The following is an 18,650-nucleotide window of genomic DNA, read 5'->3' on the forward strand; positions in this document are numbered from 1 at the left end:
GTAGGCAGACTCAGCCTAAGCACTGTCTACAATAAAATAAAAATTAGTTCCTCACCCCAAAATACCAGCTCCCAGCATTTCCTCAGAGCTCAGACTTAGTCCTCTTCTCCCAAGGTACTGAAGACCAGCCAGGTCACACCATAACTTCCCCCATCCCCTCCCTGCTAGGAACAGCCCTACAGAACAGCTGTGCTGGGCCTTGAGAGCACTTATATGCCTTACTGGTCCTGAGCAGCCTCACCTGGGGCCCCCACCCACACAAGTCTGGGCCCCCATTTAAGCCCAGCCCTGGACTCACCCTGGTCCTTGCTTGTGTACTGCTGCTTAACCTCTGTGGGCTGCACCCTAGGAAGGAGGCACTATAGCAGGGTTATTTCTGGTACCCATTTTATTCCCTGTGGCAGGGTTATTTCTGGTACCCATTTTATTCCCCATGGAGGAGCACCTATGTCTTGTTGCACCCTTGCAATCTCCTGACTAGGACAGGACCTGGGGAGCCCAGGGGCTGGAGCAGGAATTGCTTGGGCTGAGAGCTGCAGCCCCAGCCCTGCTCCCAGGGCAAGGCTAGATGGGTCAGTGATGGATGGTGTTGCTGTCTGCTCTGTTACAAGCTGCGCTTGGGCCAGTTGGGTACTTTTCTTCATCTAAGGCTGCTGCCTCTATGTAATGGGGCTGTGACAAGGTCTTGCAACTGGGGTCTTGGTGTCCAAATACTTGGGAAGTGCAGGCAGACTCAGGACTTTGCTTCTGGGAGCTGCAGCTGGATGTGCTGCTGCAAACATCGCATGGAGCTGGGTCTGTGTTCCTCTGCCTCACTGCTGCAGTCAATTCTTGGATGTGCTGACTTCCCTCTGTGTTCCCTGGGGACAGCTCAGTCTGGGTATGGTCACAGCTGTAGGTATGTGCACCCCTACATCCTGACTTGGCCGTGGTTCTGCTCCTCTCTGCCTGGATTTCCTCCAAAACCTGCTCCACAGATTGAGGTGAGGGTCCCAGTGTGAGGGAGTGGGCACAGAGGGAAGAGTTTCCCTCTTCCACCTGCACAGGCAACTTTGAAATGTTAATTAAACTCCCTTAATAATGCCTCTGAGCCTATTAGCATTGCAGGCTTGTGTGTATGATTTGGAAGGCGTTGTGGGAAAAATATTTCTGCATAGATTTCCCATTGTGCAGCCTGGAGTGGTGGTCAGCTGGGGGAGGGCTGGGGTGCTCCCAAAAGGGATTTAAGGGGAGAGTGTAACTGAGCCTGCCTGGTACTCGCCCTTCCCATCAGCTCGCAGCTGGAGCAGTTTGCCCAAAGGATGGCTGGAGTAAGTAGTTTGTTTGCAGAAGGGAAAATCATCAGGGCGAGATGCCCTGGGTGGGACTGGTGTTGTACAGCGGGTGGGTGCTGCTGGGAGGTGGGAAGGTAGCCCCAGCTGGCCTGGCCTTGGGCAGTGGCTCTCCAGCCCCCAGGAGACACAGGGTTGTCCTGGAGGTTGGGGGTCCCTGTGCCACAAGGGCTTAAGCACCTCATCCTGTGGGTCAGGGTGCCGGGCACTGCCCCAGGATGGTCCTTGTCCCCTCCAAGCTCCATGCCACAGCAGGGACCACACAGCCCTGTGATCTTTGGTGCTGCTGGGATGTAACGGTGGGCAAGGTTTCCAGCCAGGTCCCCGGCCCTGTAAGTAGCAGATTATGGGATTTGAAGCACGCAGCATGGATTTTGCTTTGCTGTGGGGTAACCTGGAGGTCCTGGCAGCACCATGTGGATGTGGAGGCGTGCAGCCCCCCTTTCTCCAGTCCTGGGAGCTCCTGGGGAAGGACGGGCAGGATGGGGGAAGGCACGCCAATCCCAGGCATACCATACCAAGCACCTCGCTTGCCCCAAACACAAATATCTCACAATTTGGGGTTTCTGCTGGGTTGACATCCCCATCGGTGACCCAAGCAAGCCACAGCGTTATTGTACAGGCTGATGGCCTGTCTGAGCTGTGCCATTGACCCACAGTTACGGGTGCTGTGGGAGCATCTTCAGCTGAGCAGATGGGTCCTTGGTGCACTTCAAGGCCAACAGCTGCTCCAGGAGCAGAGCATCTCCCATCCCTCCTTCTCTGGCGTGGTTTCTGCATTTCAAATAGTGTCAGCATCACAGCTGGGACAATGCTGGCTGTGCGTCCCTGCTGGGGATGCTGCTGGAGCAATAGCACTTTCTGAGCTGGCAGGAGGACAAGTAGGTGTCCTTGTCCCCTCTCATCATAGCATGAATCGGACAGAGCCCAGCAAACCCCAATCATGCACTGCTCCACTTCTCACCAGGGATGAGAAAGCAACATAGCCACTTTAGCCCCATCTTGCTCCAAAATGGACTGCTTTTCTGGCAGAGACAGAAAACAGGCAGCACCCAGGGAGTCCAGAAAGCACCACGTGGATGGCGGGAGCAGCAAGGAAAATGTTCAGGCTGGGTTTGGGTCACATCCCCAGGGCAGTGCCCACAGGGCAGCAGCATCCTCACGCCTGCTGCTTTCCTCTCCCGCAGATGCCGTGCTGGGGCTGCCTTCTCTCTGTTTCGAAGATGCTTTCCCGCAGAAAGCAAGTCCCAGTTGGCTTGGAGGGCTCCAGCCTTCGCCGCTGCCTCTCCACCGTGGACCTCATTGCCTTGGGAGTGGGCAGCACGCTGGGGGCTGGTGTCTACGTCCTGGCAGGGGAAGTGGCTAAGACCAGCTCTGGCCCAAGCATCGTCCTTTCTTTCCTGATTGCAGCCGTGGTGTCTGCTCTGGCAGGGCTGTGCTATGCCGAATTCGGGGCCCGTGTGCCACTAGCTGGGTCTGCCTATCTCTACAGCTACGTGACAGTGGGTGAGCTGTGGGCGTTCATCGCTGGGTGGAATCTGCTGCTGTCCTATGTCATCGGTATAAGGCCCTTTTGATCCTTCCATCTTAGCTTTGCATTTGTGGCTTTGCTGGGTGTCATTCCCAGACCCCACAGAGCCACCATCGCTGCCCCAGCTGCCACCTCTCCCCAGGTACCGCCAGCGTTGCCCGGGCCTGGAGTGCTACCTTTGACCAGCTCCTCGGCAAGAAGATGGGGAGGTTTTTGGGTGCTCACGTGGCTATGAGCTCTGTGGGGCTGGCAGAGCACCCGGATGCCTTTGCCGCGGGTCTGGTGGTCCTGTTGGCAGGTAGGATGCCTCCCGCCGTGCCACCCTCCATCATGTGGGATGTGCTTCTCACCCCACCATGGGCTCTTCAGGATGGTGCTGACCTCTCTGCGGCTTTGCTATTTCCCTGAGCAAAGAATGAGGAATACAAGGGGAATCTGGGGAAACCTGCAGATCCTCCTGATTGTACCACTGTTTCCCCTTTTCCACCCTCCCCAGTAATGTCTACTCTGGGCGTGGTGTCATCCAGGGGGCTTGGCCAGTTTTGCTCTTTTTGTCCCCAGGGCTTCTTTCCTTTGGAGTGAAGGAGTCCACCACGGTCAACAAAGCCTTCACAGCTCTCAACGTGCTTGTCCTGCTCTTTGTCACAGTGAGTGGCTTCATCAAAGGCGACCTGAGCAACTGGAAGCTCAGGGAGGACGACCTGCCACGGGCAGCTGCCCACAAGGCTGAGTATGAGGGGCTCTGCTCTCCCTGTGCTGTCTTCAGAGGGGGATGGGGGTGGCTGGCTCAACCCCCTAATGCTTTATCCCAGGAAATCCCACTTTCTGCCATTTCTCCCTGCCCTGTTGGCAATGCATCAAATAGCCAAAGCCCTAAGCCCTGCTGGGTTGATGCTGGAGAGGTGAGCAGGTTGGAGGACTGTTCAGCCTGGCCCCATCCTGGGACCCTTCTGCACTGACTGCACTGCTTGATTCTTCCTCCTCCTCCTCCCAGGAACCAGTCTGTGGCTGACAACATGACCAGTGCCTTTGGGGTGGGAGGCTTCATGCCCTATGGCTTCACTGGCACCTTGGCTGGAGCCTCTACCTGTTTCTATGCCTTTGTTGGATTTGACTGCATCGCTACCACAGGTAAATGAGGCAGGGAGAGATGCTGGTAGGACCCTCCCCTTGCAGGCTGGGGGGCCAGGGCAGTGATTCTCCCTGCAGCCCCTGGAGCTGGTATAGGGCTGGGCTGGGAATAGGCACATTCCTGGCTCTGTGCCGCAGCCGCTCTCTTGTACCCTCTGTGCTCAGAGGCAGAACTATAAGAGTCCATGTGGTATGACTGGGCTAATCCTGAAGCAGAGACAGTCCCTATCCCCATAACCCTGGAGCCCAGGAGGTCTAGTGGTCCTTGCTAGAAGGTCTCTGTGTCCCATCTCATGGGGGGGATACAGGATATGCTCTCCAGCCTGAGCTGGGCTCTTAGCATGCCATGCATGTTAAAAGAGCATCTGTTTTTACAGCTGAGCTTGTCATTCCCAGGGGAAGAAGTGAGGGACCCGCAGAGATCCATCCCCATGGGCATCCTCCTCTCCCTCCTCATCTGCTTCCTGGCATACTTTGGGGTGTCTGCTGCCCTCACCTTGATGATGCCCTACTACCTCCTAGACACCATGAGCCCGCTCCCAGCGGCTTTTGAATACGTTGGCTGGAGCAGCGCAAAACATGCGGTGGCTGTGGGGTCACTGTGTGCCCTGACAACCAGGTGAGGGGAGTCCTCTGATGGGAGCTCTGTGGCTCAGAGCAAGGTTGCGCTGGAGCTATAACACATCCAGGAGCTATCCCCAACCCCTGCCTTCCGGCTGCCCTGCTTGGCCAAAGTCCCTCAGCCCTTCCTCACAAACCCTGTTGCTCCCACCCTGGCCCCTGCTGATCAAGGAGAGCAACCAACCCACCTGACATTCTGCTTTTAGCCCAAAGTTGGAGGAAGTGTTCGGGTGTTTGGTGGCACCGTGACCACAGGAGCAGGCTGGGGTGTCTCGGCATGCACAGGGCTCTTGGTCACCTGCGGACATGACTTCCCTGATACTGTCCCTCATCTGATGGTGAGGGAGGTGATGGTCTTGTCAGCATGGTCTTGAGAAGGGCATGGACTGTACAGATGAACAGGAGCTCCCTTGGCACCCAAGGAGGAGCAAAAGACAGGATGGCAGCTCCTGGATGCCTGCCCTCTTTTCCTGCATCTCCTCCCCTCTCTGCAGCCTCCTGGGCTCCATGTTCCCCATGCCACGGATGCTGTATGCCATGGCTCGAGACGGGCTCCTCTTCAAACCTCTGGCCAAAGTTAGTTGCCATCAGTGCCCGGTGGTGGCAACGTTGGTGTCTGGAGGAGTGGCAGGTGGGTGAGTGATTGGGCTACCCCTTAACCTTCAGCAGGGCTTGGTGGATGTCCTCTTTCACCAGAACAACACAGATCCCCTAGCTTGCCTGTAGCTTTTTGAGCAATATCTCTCCACCCGGAGAGAGGTGTCCTCACTGTGGGTGAAGACAGTTTGGCCTTGATGCTGTCCTGGACACCAGTTCAGCCTCTCTGAGCTGCCAGGCAGGAGGTGGTAGGATGTTTTGCACTAGTGACCGAAGCATCACCAGCTCATCAAGGCGCTTGAGTCCTGTTGCAGCGGGTGTCAGGGGGACACAGGGAGAGCATGGCTGAGATGGGCATAGCAGCAGTGCTGCCAGCTCTGCCGGGAGGTTGAAAGGGCTTCTCATCCCCGCAGCTCTTCTGGCCCTCCTCTTTGACCTGAAAGCCCTGGTTGATGTGATGTCTATTGGCACGCTGCTGGCCTACTCGCTGGTGGCTGGCTGTGTGCTGCTGCTCAGGTGAGACTGCTGAGAACAGGGGACAGGGCTCACCCAACTTCTGATGTTGGCCATGCCTGGGACAAGGCACTGGCCTTGGTGCACTGCAGGTGCATGCTCAGGTGCCTTGACATCTTATATCTGCTCCTCAGGTATCAGCCTGGACCCAGCACTCAGGACACTTCTGCGGGGAAGGTCCCGGCTGTGCAGCTCTGGTGGAACCACCTTGTCCGACCACCTCTGCATCCCACGCCGTGTTCCTCTGCTGTGGTGGCCTGGGCTCTGACAGCCGTAGGTATGCCCGGGAGCGATGGATGGGCTTTATGGGGAGCTGGCGTGGGGGGACCCACGGGGAACATAGCTGCTGTAGCACGGGCTGGCAGGTTCCTGCTCACAGAAAACCACCCGGCAGCGGGATGCAGGCAGGGTCTGCCTGGCTCCCTCCTGCCCTCTCCCGACTGCCGTCCGGCTGGCTGCCCCAACGGGACCTTGGGAAACCTCCCACTCCCTCTGCTTCCTAGGCTGGAGGGAAAAGCTTAACCCACCATGACAAGCCACCCAGACCTGTCCCCTGGTTGTCCTTTGTCCCTCCCACCATGGCAGCCAGCCTGCTGTACCCCGGGAGAGGGTCGGGCTCAGCCTGGGGAAGCTCTGCCCTGACACGCCGCCGTGGTCCCTCCGCAGCCGCCCTGGTCTGCGCCCTGAGCTGGGTGAGCACCGCAGGGCTGCCCTGCCTCCGGGCTGGGGGTGCTTGGTGCATTGCCACTCTGGTTTTGCCTCTCCTGGGGATCCTGGTGGCAGCTCTGCTCGTCTGGAGGCAGCCTCAGAGTCGGGAGAGAGCATCCTTCACGGTGAGCACAGAGCCGAGCCCTTGGGGACTGTCCCCAGGGAGAAGGACCCGGGGGATGGAGAAGAGGCAAGTGCCACAGCTCCGTGGGGAAGGGGTTACGTTGCATCGGGGGGGTGTTCCCTCTGCTTCAGGTCAGGCAGGCTTTTGCTGCATCCACCTTGAACAAAGTGCATCAGGCGGCTCGCTGGGTTTTTCGTAGGGACCACGAGGGCTGCCTCATTCTTCCCCCTGTCTCACAGGCCAAAGGGGCACCTCCTGCAGCCCCAGCTGAGCCCAGTGTCTGCTGCATGAACCAGAGCTGCTCTTCAGTACAAAAACCCGGTCCTGACACCCTGGATTGGTTTTGCTAGTGGTTTACTGCCTCCCCCTTAAATCCTGCAGCACCTCCTGCCCTGGTGCGGGACCTGTCAACCAAAACCACCCTCCACGAGCATCCCTTTCCAGCACAGGCTGCAGTCCCAGCTCAGGTCTCTGAGCCTCCCAGCCCGACGGCCAGGCTGGGCTTCCCCTTGCCTGTCAGCAACTAGCCAAAGCAGCAAAGAGCCCAAGTGGGCTGTGGAACCCCTGCCCGTGGGTGGGCTGGTGCCTCTGGGCAAAGGCATGATCCTGTTGCCTTGTGCTTGGTCCCTGTAGGTTCCCTGCCTGCCCTTCCTGCCACTCCTCAGCATCGCCATCAACAGCATCCTGATGGCCCGGCTCAGTGCGGCCGCTTGGCTGCGGTACCTGCTCTGGATGGCCATCGGTAAGCTCAGCCTCCCTCGAGGTCCCGGAGCTGGTGGCAACCTCTTTGGGTGAAGCATAGGTGGTTTGAGAGCCCGAGGGGTTAGAGAGCTGCAGAGCGGTGGTGGGCGGATGGAGGAGATGCTGAATTTTAGTGTCAAAGGGTGGCGGGAGCACCCCATCCTCTGATGTGTGGCCCAAAGGAGTGGGAACTTTGTGGCTGGGAGGGAAGGGAAGAGAGAGGACCCCCCCAACCTATTCTGCCCGTTCCCAGGTTTCCTCATTTACTTTGGCTATGGGATCTGGCACAGCACCGAGAGCCGCCGGCCCAAAGGGGCAGCCCCCCAGGAGCTGCCGGGAAGCATGGCCATGGAGGTGTCCCCACAGCCCCGTGGGACTGCATGGTGCCCATCTGCTCCAGGGCAATAAAAGGAGACAGGCTGGTCCCAGAGCGCCTGGCTCCCTCCACCCTGTGCCCAAGAGGCCAAGAGGCCCCTTGGGCTGAAGGTCCCGTCCCGCGGAGCGGCACAGCCCTGACACGAGCCCTGGGTGCTGTTTTCTTCTGAGTCTGGTGAACTTCCCTGAGCAACCCGAATCCTCATGGCAAGCCCCTGCTGAAGGAGTTTTGTTTGGAGAGGATAAAGCAGACAAGCGTTCTTGCTGCTGTTATTGGGTTGTGCATTGGTTTTGGTGTTTTGTTTTGTTTTTTGCCTTTGAAACCTCTCCCTGCAGCCCCCCAACTTCTCTCTGTCCCCTTGCCCACCCTGTCCCTCAGCTGCTCACAGCAGAACGGAGTGGAGGCTTCTCGTGCTGCTCTGACCCTTCATGTTGCCTCGGCACCCGAAGGCAGGCAGGGCTGACCTGCCTGTCCCCCTGTGACCACGCAGGCACTGCCTGTGCTGGGCTTTTTCCTCCTTACTGTGGGTAAGTCAAGTCCTTTTCTGGATTCATTTATTCCTCCTCCTCGGTTCCCAGCACTCCCCTTTCCCAGAGCTGGGCACATTCCTCTGGGTCCCACGCAGCATGCGCCTTCAGGGGGAGTGGGATGCAGTACCAGGTGCTTGGAGCAGGATGCCTGACCCTGCCAGCCTCTTCTCCCTTTGCCTAGCCATCCTGCTCCCTTCAACTACAGCTAGGCAGGATTTGCTGGGGCAGCAACCTGCCCCACGACCCCTGCTTTGGTGCTACACCACCTGGTGCATTCCTCCACATCCCTGAGGTTGCTGCGCAAAGCTGGAGGCTGTCCCACCACCCGTCCTCAGAGCCATGGGGATGCACAGAGCAGTGGTTGGCTTGGGGGCACATGGGTCTAATCATCAGGCACCCCCTTTTCCCACTCTGGGCACCCCATGGAGGTTCTTGGTTGAGAGCTGGACCCTGCATCTGTGTTGCCTTCCTAGCTGCCTCGTTTAGCCGATATTTTCCCGATAAGGATTGGAACAAAGGATGGAAGCGGCTGTTGCAGTGGCCCCGCCAGCTTGGCAGGGCTGGGAGGGTCGGGGTCTGCCCTGTGCTGGGAGCCCATTGAAATGAATGAAACGAGGGAAGGAGCAGGAAAGGGGGACCGGCAGCAGGGGTCTCCCCTGGGGTTCCCTTGTTGTAGCTTCGTGGCGCCTGCTCCCACCCACCCTCATCTTCCCCCTGCCCTAGGTGCGGAGCACACAGCCCTGCTGTGAGATGTTCCTGCACCGGTCCCCAAAACCACTGACATGGGATTCTTGAGGCTGCTGCTTCTTATAAACTTGTAATTGTTACAGCCAGTAGCACGTTGGCCTGGTGCACACACATACACTTACACACACACCCGCTGGCTAAACAGCCCTGGGGAGGGGACAGGCCAGTGACAACCCCCGGAGCAGTGACCGTCCCACCACACTTGTGCACCCAGTGGAAAGTGCTTGTGTGTATCTAGCCCTGACCCACAGCCATGCTGGCAGCATCTTCCCCGATGGGGATGTACTGGCTCAGAACAGGGAGGGATGTGACCTGCTGGCAGCTGCTGCTGAAGCCGCTCTCCCTTGGGAGGATGCTCTGCTCCCCGAATGCACCTCTGGGCATGCACTCTCTGCCTGGTTTTGGGGGACAAGATGGGGCTGATGGTGCTACTGATGGGCAGCGGGGACAAGAAGGGCTTGGCAACTCTGTGGTAGTGAGTGGGGGCACACCTGGGCTGCAGGAGCGATCCCTGGGAGCTGTTTGCTGAAGATGGAGGAGGTGATGCGGAGAGGAAGGCATGGGTGGGAGTCCTGCCTGGCCCTCCTCCCCAGGGAGCGAGGCAGGTTGCAGGCAGGGGAAGCCCTGCTTTCACTGGAAATGGCAGGAATGGGTGGTATTGGCTCACAGCAGTCTGAGCAGGAGGCCAAGCCCCAAAATGGGACAGGTTGATGTGACTTACAGCAAGGGCAGCACTGGAGGTGGCAGATATACCCAACGGCACCTGTCCCTCCTGCTCTTTGCTGCTGCCCCATGAAAGCCTCTGTGGCTCAGCCCTGGGTTTGGCCACCCGTTTCCCAGGGATGCTCCCCAGGGAGCAAGGTACCTTAACACCACCATGTCCGCAGCACCCTCCTCATCCTCCTGGTGCTCATCCCCATCCCAATGACCACCTCCTCTTCCTCGCCTCGCTCCCTCGGGCAGCCCTGACGCTGGTTGCGCTCAGAGCCAAGCGTTGGGTTGGATCCAGCCCAATGCATGTCCGCCTGTCCTGGCTGACCCCTTTTACCCCCCAAAAGCCCCCCACAGCATCCCACCAGAGGAAGGGGTTGCAGGGATGGCACAGGGGGGTGGCCGGAGTCCCCCTGCAGCCCTACGCAGGCTGGGGAAAGGCAAGCGCAAGTGTCCTGTGAAACGCTCCATCACCCCGGTCGGATGGGGATGTCCCGGGGGCCTGCCCCGGTAGCGGGGGCACTTGTGAGAGCAGCCCTGGGCTCACGCGCCCGGAGGAAAGCCCCGACAGCCCCCCCGGCAGCGCGCAGTGCCGGTCGGCGGCGTGCTACGTGGCGATGAGGGGCACCTCGCTGGCGGCGATGGGGAAGGGGGTACCGTCCCCCCCGTTGAGCACGCGGTACAGCAGCTCTTCTTTCTCGCGGCGAGCCTGCTCCCGCAGCTGTGCCTCCTTCTCCAGCGCCCCGCGAGCGGCCAGGAGCTCCTCCGACAGTTGCCTGCGGGCAAACGGCACACGCTGCCAGAGCCACCGGGAAAAGCGTCCGCGAGCCCCCTCCGTTCCCTGCAAAGCTGCCGGTGGCACGGCAGGCTGCGATGTATTCCCCCCTGCCGTTGGCATCTCTCACCCCATTGAAGATGCCACCTGTGCGCCGGGGAGTTGGTGGGCCTGTGGGACCAGCACTTACTTCGCCATGACCAAGTGGTTCTGGGTGCGAACTTGCAGGTCCTCATTCTCCTGCTGGAGAGTCTTCACCTTCTCCTCCAGCAGAAGGTTCCTCTCCACCTGGAAGGGGGCACGAGGGTGAGGAGGGAGATGGAAAGCACCTCCAAAACCCCCGCCGCCCCATCTTGGGGAGAACGCTGGCTTGGTGGGAGTGCGGTGGCATTGCACTCGTGTCCCCTCCCCACTCCAAGAGAGGAACCGGGCTCCATCCACCTCCACTTCAGCTACAATTTCTGGTCGGGATTCAGGTGGGGAAAAGAGATGGAAAGAGAAAAGCCCACCTGTGACCTCCCCCTTTCAACCCACCACAGTCTCGAGGTTCAGCAGCTTCTTGTCCAGGCTGTGGATGTGCTCGTTCTTCATCTCGATGACAAAGTGCAGGCTCTCCAGCTCCTGCTCCCAGAAGGGGCTGGGACTCCCGTGCTCCTGCGGGGCACGAGGGGTGCAGCAGCTCCAGCAAGGTGGGCACTCGGGGCATCTGCCATGGTTTACCCCCCCCCACGTGTCCCCAGTGGGCCAGGGCTCTCAGCTGGGGCCCTGCATGGCCCAGGATGGGTCTGTACCCACAAAGCACCACGTTTCACCCATCACTTGTGTTCAAGGCACCCCAACAGCCCGTGCACCTCCCAGGAACAGGGCTTTGCTCCCCGCTTCAGCTGTCCTGTACCCCCCTGTCTCCAGCCCCCCCCCCCCCCAGGGTCCATCACAGAAGCACCCCTGGCTTTGGACCAGCACCCCAGAGGCAAGTCCCCTCCCTGACACCCCTCCCTGCACCTGGATGTGCTTCTTGTAGTCTGTGCTCAAGAGCGACTCCTCCACCCGCTTCATCCTCTCCTGGAAGGACTTCAGCTGGGAATTCAGCACCTGGATCGTCTCCTAGGGCAGCCGGGGAAGAAGCGGGATGAGACGTGTCTCTTCCTGAGCAGGGGCACTGCTGGGCTACGGCCACCCTGATGACCCCAGGGCTGGAGGAGCCTCCGTGGTCCCCGGGCACACCAGGGATGGAGGTGGCCACCAAGAAGCTTGGGGAACCGTGGCGGAAGAGCAAATGGTCCTCAGGCCCTCCACAAGCACCCCCTCCCCAGGGATTTCTCCGCAGGTACCTGTAGGGCTGCCTGGGACCTGTGGTAGGACTCTGCCAGCAGCACCTTCTCCTGCTCATGTGCTCTCTGGAGCTCTGCAGGGGGGACATGAGCCGAGTGTCACTGGCGTGGGGACACTGGGGCAGCGAGTACCACCTGAGCCCCCCAGTGCCATGGAGCAGGGAGGCAACATCCCCATGACCCCACATGAAGCCAGAGGGGCACTGGCATTGGTGGGGGGAGCGGGCAGGGGGGCTGCGGGGAGCCCTGCTGTCCCAGCACGCACCTTGCAGGGTCTCTGTGTGCTCTCTCCTCAGGGCATCAAACTGCTCCTCCAGGTCTTTTCCCTTTTCCACCTGGGAAGCAGGGAGATGACAAACCCTACATATCTGACCCAGCATAAGGGATGCTCTGGCCCTCCCCACCCCCAGTGACTCATTGCCAGACCGCTCCAGGCTTCCTAAGCCCTTCCTAACACATTCCTTCTCCTGAAAACAGGAAAGCCCAGCCCAGCCTGTGCCAGGTCCACGATCGCTGCCTGGGAAGTCCCAGCGGGCCACACGCTCCCTGCCTGGCCGCTGCCCCCAGCAGCACCCGCCTTTTCGACCGACCTGGTTGTTAATGTCCTGGGTGATTCTCGCGGTGCCTGCCCGGCTGGCATCCCGCAGCCGCTTCTCCTCCTCCTCCTGGCCTTGGAGGAGTCTCGTGCTCTCCGTCCGCTCCTCTCGCAGCGCTGCCTTCTCCTTCCCATCCTCAGGCAACAGGGTGGCATTGGCTGCAACGCAAATGCAGCTGAAACAGTGCCGGCTGCATCCTGCTAAACCGGGCTGCTTGGGTGTCCTGGCAGCCGACCTGCCAGCACGGTGGCCTAAGTTCAGCCCCTGTCCTCTTCCCGCTGGACAAATACCTCCCCCCCATCTCACTGGTGCAAATTAGCACTAACTGGGATGGCGCTGGCAGGCTCAGAGAGGACACAGTTCATTAGGACTCCTGCCCTGGGGACAACCTGTCTGCCTGAGAGGACGGGATGCCATCGTCTCTGGGATGCCATCAGGTCTGCCCACCTGCACCAGTGCCATGTGGAGGCTGCAGCCATCATCCCCATCCTCCACAGCCCCGGCACAGGCTGGCAGCCCTGCGGTCTGTCCTACTGCTTTCTTAATATCACCCCGAGAAAGCACAGCAGGGAGGGGAGACACACATTTTCTCACCGTTCTCTGTCTTCAAGGCCGTGAGCTCCTGGGAAGCCGGTTCCCTCTGCTGCTGGGCTTTTAGCTGTCTCTGGCAGAGAGAGAGGGGACTGGAGCAGGGGGGGACAAAGCGGGGGCAGGTGGCTGCAGGCAGAGGACACCCTGCAGCCAGGCACCCTGCGCTGAGCACGCTTCAGCCCAGCTAAAACAGGGGTGCTCGAGCAGCAGTGGTCCCTCCCCAACGCCTTGCCCTCTGCCAGCCCCGAGCACCCATGGGTGCGCACGCACCGCCTGGCAGGCAGCCCCGAGCTCGTGCCGTTTCCCGTGGCATTGTCCGCCACCGGCTGGAAAACCTGGGGGATGCTCACAACCCCCCTTGCCATGGTGCTGGTGCAAAATAGGCTCCGGCAGCAAAATATTTGGTGGGGGAGAGCAGGCAGCACTTGGCAGGGCTCCGGCTATGGTGCTTCTTTGCCACCCTCCTCCTGCCCTGCCCCTACTGCCCCGGGATGCTCAGGGTCAGCCTGGTCCCCGGCACCTTGCAGCACCCCGAACACACCCGTCTGCCGGTGCTTTACACAGCTGGGCTTTGACACAGCCCGTGCCGGAGTAGGAGTGAGAAATTAAAAATAACCATAAATCAGAGGCGATGCTGACCCCGTGCAGAGCTGGCAGCAGGCGAGGGCTGGCGACGGCACAAGCAATGACCTCAGGAGCGCAGGAATGTGCTGCTCGGCCCCGCGCACTCCCGCACGCTCCCACTGCTGCCGCAGGGCTGATATAACCCAGAGCTGGGAGCTGCCTTCAGCAACACAGCTTCGCGGGATGCCTTCCAGCCCTGCATGGGTTTAATTTAGCCACTCGGAGGGGAAGAGGAAAAAAAAAAAAAGGAGGTGGATATATTTTTATCTCTTGCTGAAAGATAGAAGCAAAGCTCGCCTGCTTTCGCAGCTTGGCCTCCCCAGTGAGGGGCAAGTCTTGCCCCTGATGCTCATCACTGGATCGTGCTTCTGGGCAGGGGTGCAGATGCACCGCGGGTGAGGGAATCCACCTGCAGAGACATTGCTCCTCTCCAGCCCCCGGCAAAGCCACCCCTAAAAACACCAGTCCCTAATGAAACCAGCCCTGCAGCCTGTGGGGAGCCGGGGACCCCGCTGTGCCGGCTGCACCCTGGCTTGGCCCCGCTGTCAGCGGCACGGCCAAATACAGACTAGATTAGGGAGCCTGGCTTGGGAAAAAAGCGAGGCAAAGCAAACAGGCGTCCCTGCCTCCACCTCCCCTGCAGCCCCCCTTCTGAAGCTGGAGGGAAGCGCAGTTGCCAGACAGAGCAGGAAAACTCTGAGCCTCTGGGAAGCCACAGCTTTATCTTCCCTTCTATGGCGTGAGCGGCCGCGGCGTTGAACGCGGCCCAGGCAGCGGGGTGAGGAGGCACCAGACAGTTGGGATTTGCAGGGTTTGTTCTTGTTGCCGACACGGCTCAACCCTGCAAATGCAGGGTGCGCTGGGATGCTGCCAAACCCTGCAGCCCTGCTTGCAAAGGGTCCCAGCCTGACCCTGCACCCATCTCATGCCGATGTGCATCTGCCTGCTATTTAACGTATCCCGTGTCCTGTGCCGGGTTTTGGAGTCTGGGGAGGGGGGGTAGATGAGAGAGTCGGGGCTCTGCAAGCCCGGGGGCATCACGGGAACATCAAAAGCCCCCTCCAGGTTTTACTGCAACAAAGCAAAGGGTGTGCAGGGGGACCATCCTGGCACGGCAGGGTCACACAGCCCCCAAGGGGTTTGGATGATCTGAGCCTTGCTGGGAGTGGGATGCTGGTACCTCCTCCAGGAGTGACCCCCAAACCTCACCTGCCCAAACTAAACCACCTCCGCTGCGTGTGTCCCACTTGCTGGCAAAGGCGATGCCCAAGGACAAAGAGCCCAGGGCTGGTCACCCCTGATCACCCCCATAGCATGGGCAATGTCACCGGTGCGGATCCAGGGCACTTCCACCTCTCCCCCGTGCCCCAAACCCAGCGGGACGGGGCCTCAGAGCTCCTCCGCTGCTCAAGGAGGGTGATCTGAGACAACTGCGCTGAACTCAGAAATGGCTAAAGGGAGCAAGAGGTATGCCAGCATCAGCAGACAGATCTAAATACCTGCCCCGAGGCTAGGAGCGAGGCAGCCCTCCTACCTCTAGGAGCAATTAAAATAGTGTCTGGAGCTAATTTTACTCCTAAGTACCCAACTGTCCTTTGGGATGAGAGCTCCACGGCCAAAGCCAGGGTGAAAAGCAAAATGTGGCTGAAAACTAACTGAAATATAGAGGCACCTTCTGCTGCCATGTCCAGAGCAGCATCTGGCACCTGCGTCTCTGTTATCGCCCAGCGCATTTTGGAGAGCTGGAAGACAGTCCTGGTATCCGCTGCGTGTGAAAGGAGCAGGTTGGGAGTTGCTCCAGCTGGAACGGCTTTGGCCCCAGGGAAGAAGCAGCCTGAAACTTTCCGCAGGTGCAGGCCATCGGCAGCGCTGCCTATCCTGTAAGGTCTCAGCTTGGAAACCTCTGGCTTCGGCTTTGAGGATGCTCATGCCAAAAAATACCTTCTAGCTATAAAAAAAAAAAAGCATCCACATTCTTAGAACTAAGTATTTCTAATGGTCTGGAGCAAAACTGTTTATGGATGGATTAATCAGGATTTTCAGCAGAACCTGAGGCATCTGGAAAGGTGCCAGTGGTGGGGAGCACCCACGCAGAGGCAGCCAGCACGGTGCGGGCAGCTGCGGGCAGCTGGGTCAGCTGCAGCCTCTGCTTCAGCTTTTAGTGTGAGGTGAGCTTTTGTACTGTATTTTTCTTCCTCTTTTTCTGTTTTACATGTTCAGCAATTAAACCACGCAACTTTACCGCCAGCAAACGAAATCACAAAAAGACAGGAAACAAGCATTTAAATCCCGACTCTGCTTCTGGGGATGAGGTTTTGCTTTGTGGCTGTAGAGAAGGAGGCCAGGATTTGGCCCATGGCCCTAAAACCTCCCCGGGACCTGCAGCAGATGCTCAGTGCTGCCAGAGCCACGCTGGCACAAGTCCGTGGGACCTGTCTTCGACTCTGCTGCTGTTTTTCCTCCGGCGACGGTTGTGTTACAAGATGGCTATCACCTCTCGTACAGTCAGATCTGTGCCACAGACTGTACGCAAACCCTTCACACCGTTGACAGCCCTGAGTTTTGCATCCTGACCTTTCCCCGGCTCCTGCTGCTACATATAGTTCCCATATCTCCAAAATAAGTTCACCCCAGCCCTGGAAGGCGGCCAAGCCTCAGCCCTGATCTTTCAGGAAGGTGTCTTGGCCTCTCTCACGCTGGGAGCACGACTGAAGGGCGAGCGGTGACCATGAGCAGCTAAGCGCAGGTGGATGGAGCCAGAGGGGAAGGGACCCCGGGGACAGTGCCCGCAGCTCGGGGCCGGGCTCTGGCCGCGGCACCTGCGCCCGTGCCTCCTTATCGCCCCGCTGCCCGCAGACCGGTGATGGGAAGGACGAGGCTGCCAAACCACCTCCCCCGGGGCACTCAGCGGCGCCTGGTATGCCGTCCGCCCACCGGACCCAGTCCAGCACGGGCTCCCCAAGGTCATCTCCAACCTGGGACTGGCCCCAAAAGCCTACGCAGCCCCCAGCCCCATGACAGCCCCCAGCCCCGTGATGTGCACCCGGGATGTGCCCGGGCTCGCCCCTGGGGTTTGCGGGCTCCCCCATCCCCAAGCAACCCCAAGGGACCAGCTCTGCAAGTGCACCCATCAGCAGCGGGAGGGTGAAGGTCTCCCATCCCACCTTTTGGTACCCTGGACACGAGAACCTGGGCAGGAGCAGCTCGATACCCACCCTTACCCCTTTTTGCCATAAAGGGGATTTTTGGTGCTGCTTTCGGGATTAGCTTGCAATTTAGTCACAGCAGCAGGGCTGTTTTATGGGGCACAAATTGCGGTGAGCAGCGCCACAGGGCTGAGCAGAAGAGCTCGAGCACGGGCAAGCGCAGGAAGGGAGGTGTCTGCGGGCAAATGACTGACTTAAATTTCCGCATTTCGGTAAATGTGTGATTCTCAACATCTGGGCCCTCAGAGCTGCTGTTTCTCCCTGTGCCATGCCCCTTCTTGCGAGCTCTCAGAGTCACAAACCAGCCCAGAAGTCTCTGATCTTATGACATAAGGAGGAGTGGGGTTTTTTTCCCATGATATAGAGAAGCAGCCAAGCCTGCAAGTGCTGTAAATAAAGGCGCTTGCTGGCTCCGGGGGATGTGCAAGCTCCGTGCCTGCTCCCCCCACACATCCCAACAGCGGCTTGTGCTTTGGCCGCATGGTTCTGGGCAGCCGAGCTCTCACAGCTGCCTCCGCAGAGGGCCGCCCGGGTAAGGGGGCATGCCGGCACTGCGGGCCCTTTCTGACTTTCCTCCTGTCCCTGCCACCCTTCAGCGACTACAACCCACGGACACCAGCACGCACAGCACAACTTCACAACTTCACAACTTCACAAACAACTCCTGAGGCTGATGGCGGGGCAATAAGGCAGCATGAGCATGTAAAAAAATAATAATAATTAGCAGCAGATAATTTCTAGACCTTAACTCACAGAAGAGCTCTTCAGTGCAGAGCAATGCACTGAGATCTGCTGGGGACTCGGAGCGTTCCCCTGCAGAAGTGTCGCCTTCAGCACAAGGGGGGACCCGGCACAAGGGGGGACACAACTTTTGGCACAAGCGAGGATGCTGTGGGAGGATGGCAGAGGTCCAGCTGGAGGAACCCATCCCTGTCCTATATGGAACCAGCATTTCCAACAGGCATTGTCACCCCAGAGACTGCACCCCCTTTATGTGCACCCCCGTGATGTGGGGGGGAGAGCCCGGAGGGGTGCAGGAGGGTGCAGCAGGGCAGGTGTCTGCCAACTCCCGCTGCGCCCCGTGCCGGCTCCCCCACCGCAATGCCGGTGGGGGTCCCGCGCAGCCGGCGAAAACCTCCCTGCCCAGCCCCGCAGCTCCCCGGGGCAGCGGGGGGGGGGACACCCACGCCGGGTGCCCCCAGCACACCTCCTCCCCAGCAGTGCAAGTGCTCCACGCAAACCCCAGCCCTACGCGAACCCCAGCTCCACGCGAACCCCGACCCCACGCGAGCCCCGACCCCACGCGTGTCCCGACCCCACGCGAAGCCCAGCCCGAGCCCAGCCCAGCAAGGCCCCCCCCGCAGCCGCTACCTTGCCGCCGGCGGGGCAGCAGCGCAGGGCGCTGCCGGTGCAGCCCATGGAGCCCCGGCCGGGAGCCCGCTCAGCCGCGGGGCGCGGGGCTCTGCATCCCCCGGCGAGAGGTTTTCCGCTGCCCGGTGGGACCGGGACGGGACCGGGATGGGACGGGGACCGGGACCGGGACGGGATGGGACGAGCCGCCCCAGCTGGCAGGCAGAAAAAAAAAAAAAATTAAAAAAAAATTAATAATTTAAAAAAAAAAAAAAAAAGAAGTCCCCGCAGCTGCTCGCAGGCAGCGCCGGGAGAGGGTGCTCTGCACCCCCGAGCCGCGGGCAGGGCCCCCGGCTGCAGCCTGCCCGCCCCCGGGGCTGGCCCTGGGCGCCCGGCGGGGGTGCTCCGGCCCTGGGGGCCCTCCACCCGAGGGTGTCCCCGCCCTGGACCCGGGGTGCTTCGTCCCAAGCAGGGTAGTGGGACCCCCCCCGCCCCGGGAAAGCTCTGTCCCTGGGG

The 18,650-nt window shown here is 59.9% G+C and overlaps 2 protein-coding genes across 5 annotated transcripts; one reads left to right on the forward strand and one right to left on the reverse strand.

Annotated features, from left to right (window-relative positions):
• The first annotated feature begins 548 nt into the window (after positions 1 to 548).
• Positions 549 to 7,962, forward strand: LOC128155020 (cationic amino acid transporter 2-like). 3 transcript variants are annotated; one of them, XM_052816454.1, is made up of 12 exons: positions 551 to 1,310; positions 2,519 to 2,837; positions 3,005 to 3,160; positions 3,424 to 3,592; positions 3,857 to 3,993; positions 4,390 to 4,612; positions 5,109 to 5,245; positions 5,625 to 5,727; positions 5,859 to 6,001; positions 6,391 to 6,557; positions 7,190 to 7,298; positions 7,551 to 7,814. In XM_052816454.1, the coding sequence occupies exons 1-12, from the start codon at positions 1,302 to 1,304 to the stop codon at positions 7,703 to 7,705; spliced, it is 1,827 nt and encodes a 608-aa protein (XP_052672414.1). In that variant the 5' UTR covers positions 551 to 1,301; the 3' UTR covers positions 7,706 to 7,814. The 3 variants fall into 3 exon arrangements, with proteins under 3 accessions (XP_052672413.1, XP_052672414.1, XP_052672412.1); XM_052816452.1 differs by having other exon boundaries at positions 553 to 1,310; positions 2,519 to 2,891; XM_052816453.1 differs by lacking the exon at positions 6,391 to 6,557 and having other exon boundaries at positions 549 to 1,310; positions 2,519 to 2,891; positions 7,551 to 7,962.
• A 92-nt stretch (positions 7,963 to 8,054) lies between these two features.
• CCDC69 (coiled-coil domain containing 69) lies at positions 8,055 to 18,297 on the reverse strand. 2 transcript variants are annotated; one of them, XM_052816455.1, is made up of 9 exons: positions 18,156 to 18,297; positions 12,958 to 13,027; positions 12,358 to 12,521; positions 12,033 to 12,102; positions 11,768 to 11,841; positions 11,439 to 11,540; positions 10,971 to 11,090; positions 10,627 to 10,724; positions 8,055 to 10,437 (listed from the first exon to the last, which is right to left on the reverse strand). In XM_052816455.1, the coding sequence occupies exons 1-9, from the start codon at positions 18,201 to 18,203 to the stop codon at positions 10,269 to 10,271; spliced, it is 915 nt and encodes a 304-aa protein (XP_052672415.1). In that variant the 5' UTR covers positions 18,204 to 18,297; the 3' UTR covers positions 8,055 to 10,268. The 2 variants fall into 2 exon arrangements, with proteins under 2 accessions (XP_052672415.1, XP_052672416.1); XM_052816456.1 differs by lacking the exons at positions 11,768 to 11,841; positions 12,033 to 12,102.
• Between the last annotated feature and the right edge of the window lie 353 nt (positions 18,298 to 18,650).

The sequence above is a fragment of the Harpia harpyja genome, chromosome 20 (assembly GCF_026419915.1).
Source record: "Harpia harpyja isolate bHarHar1 chromosome 20, bHarHar1 primary haplotype, whole genome shotgun sequence".
Classification (NCBI taxonomy): domain Eukaryota; kingdom Metazoa; phylum Chordata; class Aves; order Accipitriformes; family Accipitridae; genus Harpia; species Harpia harpyja.

Bases quoted from the DNA above. Each gene is read 5' to 3' on its own strand.
- LOC128155020 (XM_052816452.1), top strand. The intron at 2,892-3,004 runs GTATAAGGCCCT...ACCTCTCCCCAG, and splicing joins GCTGCTGTCCTATGTCATCG to GTACCGCCAGCGTTGCCCGG. The intron at 3,593-3,856 runs GTATGAGGGGCT...TCCTCCTCCCAG, and splicing joins GCAGCTGCCCACAAGGCTGA to GAACCAGTCTGTGGCTGACA.
- CCDC69 (XM_052816455.1), bottom strand. From the start codon at position 18,203: ATGGGCTGCACCGGCAGCGCCCTGCGCTGCTGCCCCGCCGGCGGCAAG. The intron at 12,522-12,957 runs GTGAGAAAATGT...TTTGCGTTGCAG, and splicing joins GGCCTTGAAGACAGAGAACG to CCAATGCCACCCTGTTGCCT. The intron at 10,725-10,970 runs GTGGGTTGAAAG...GCCCCCTTCCAG, and splicing joins TGCTGAACCTCGAGACTGTG to GTGGAGAGGAACCTTCTGCT.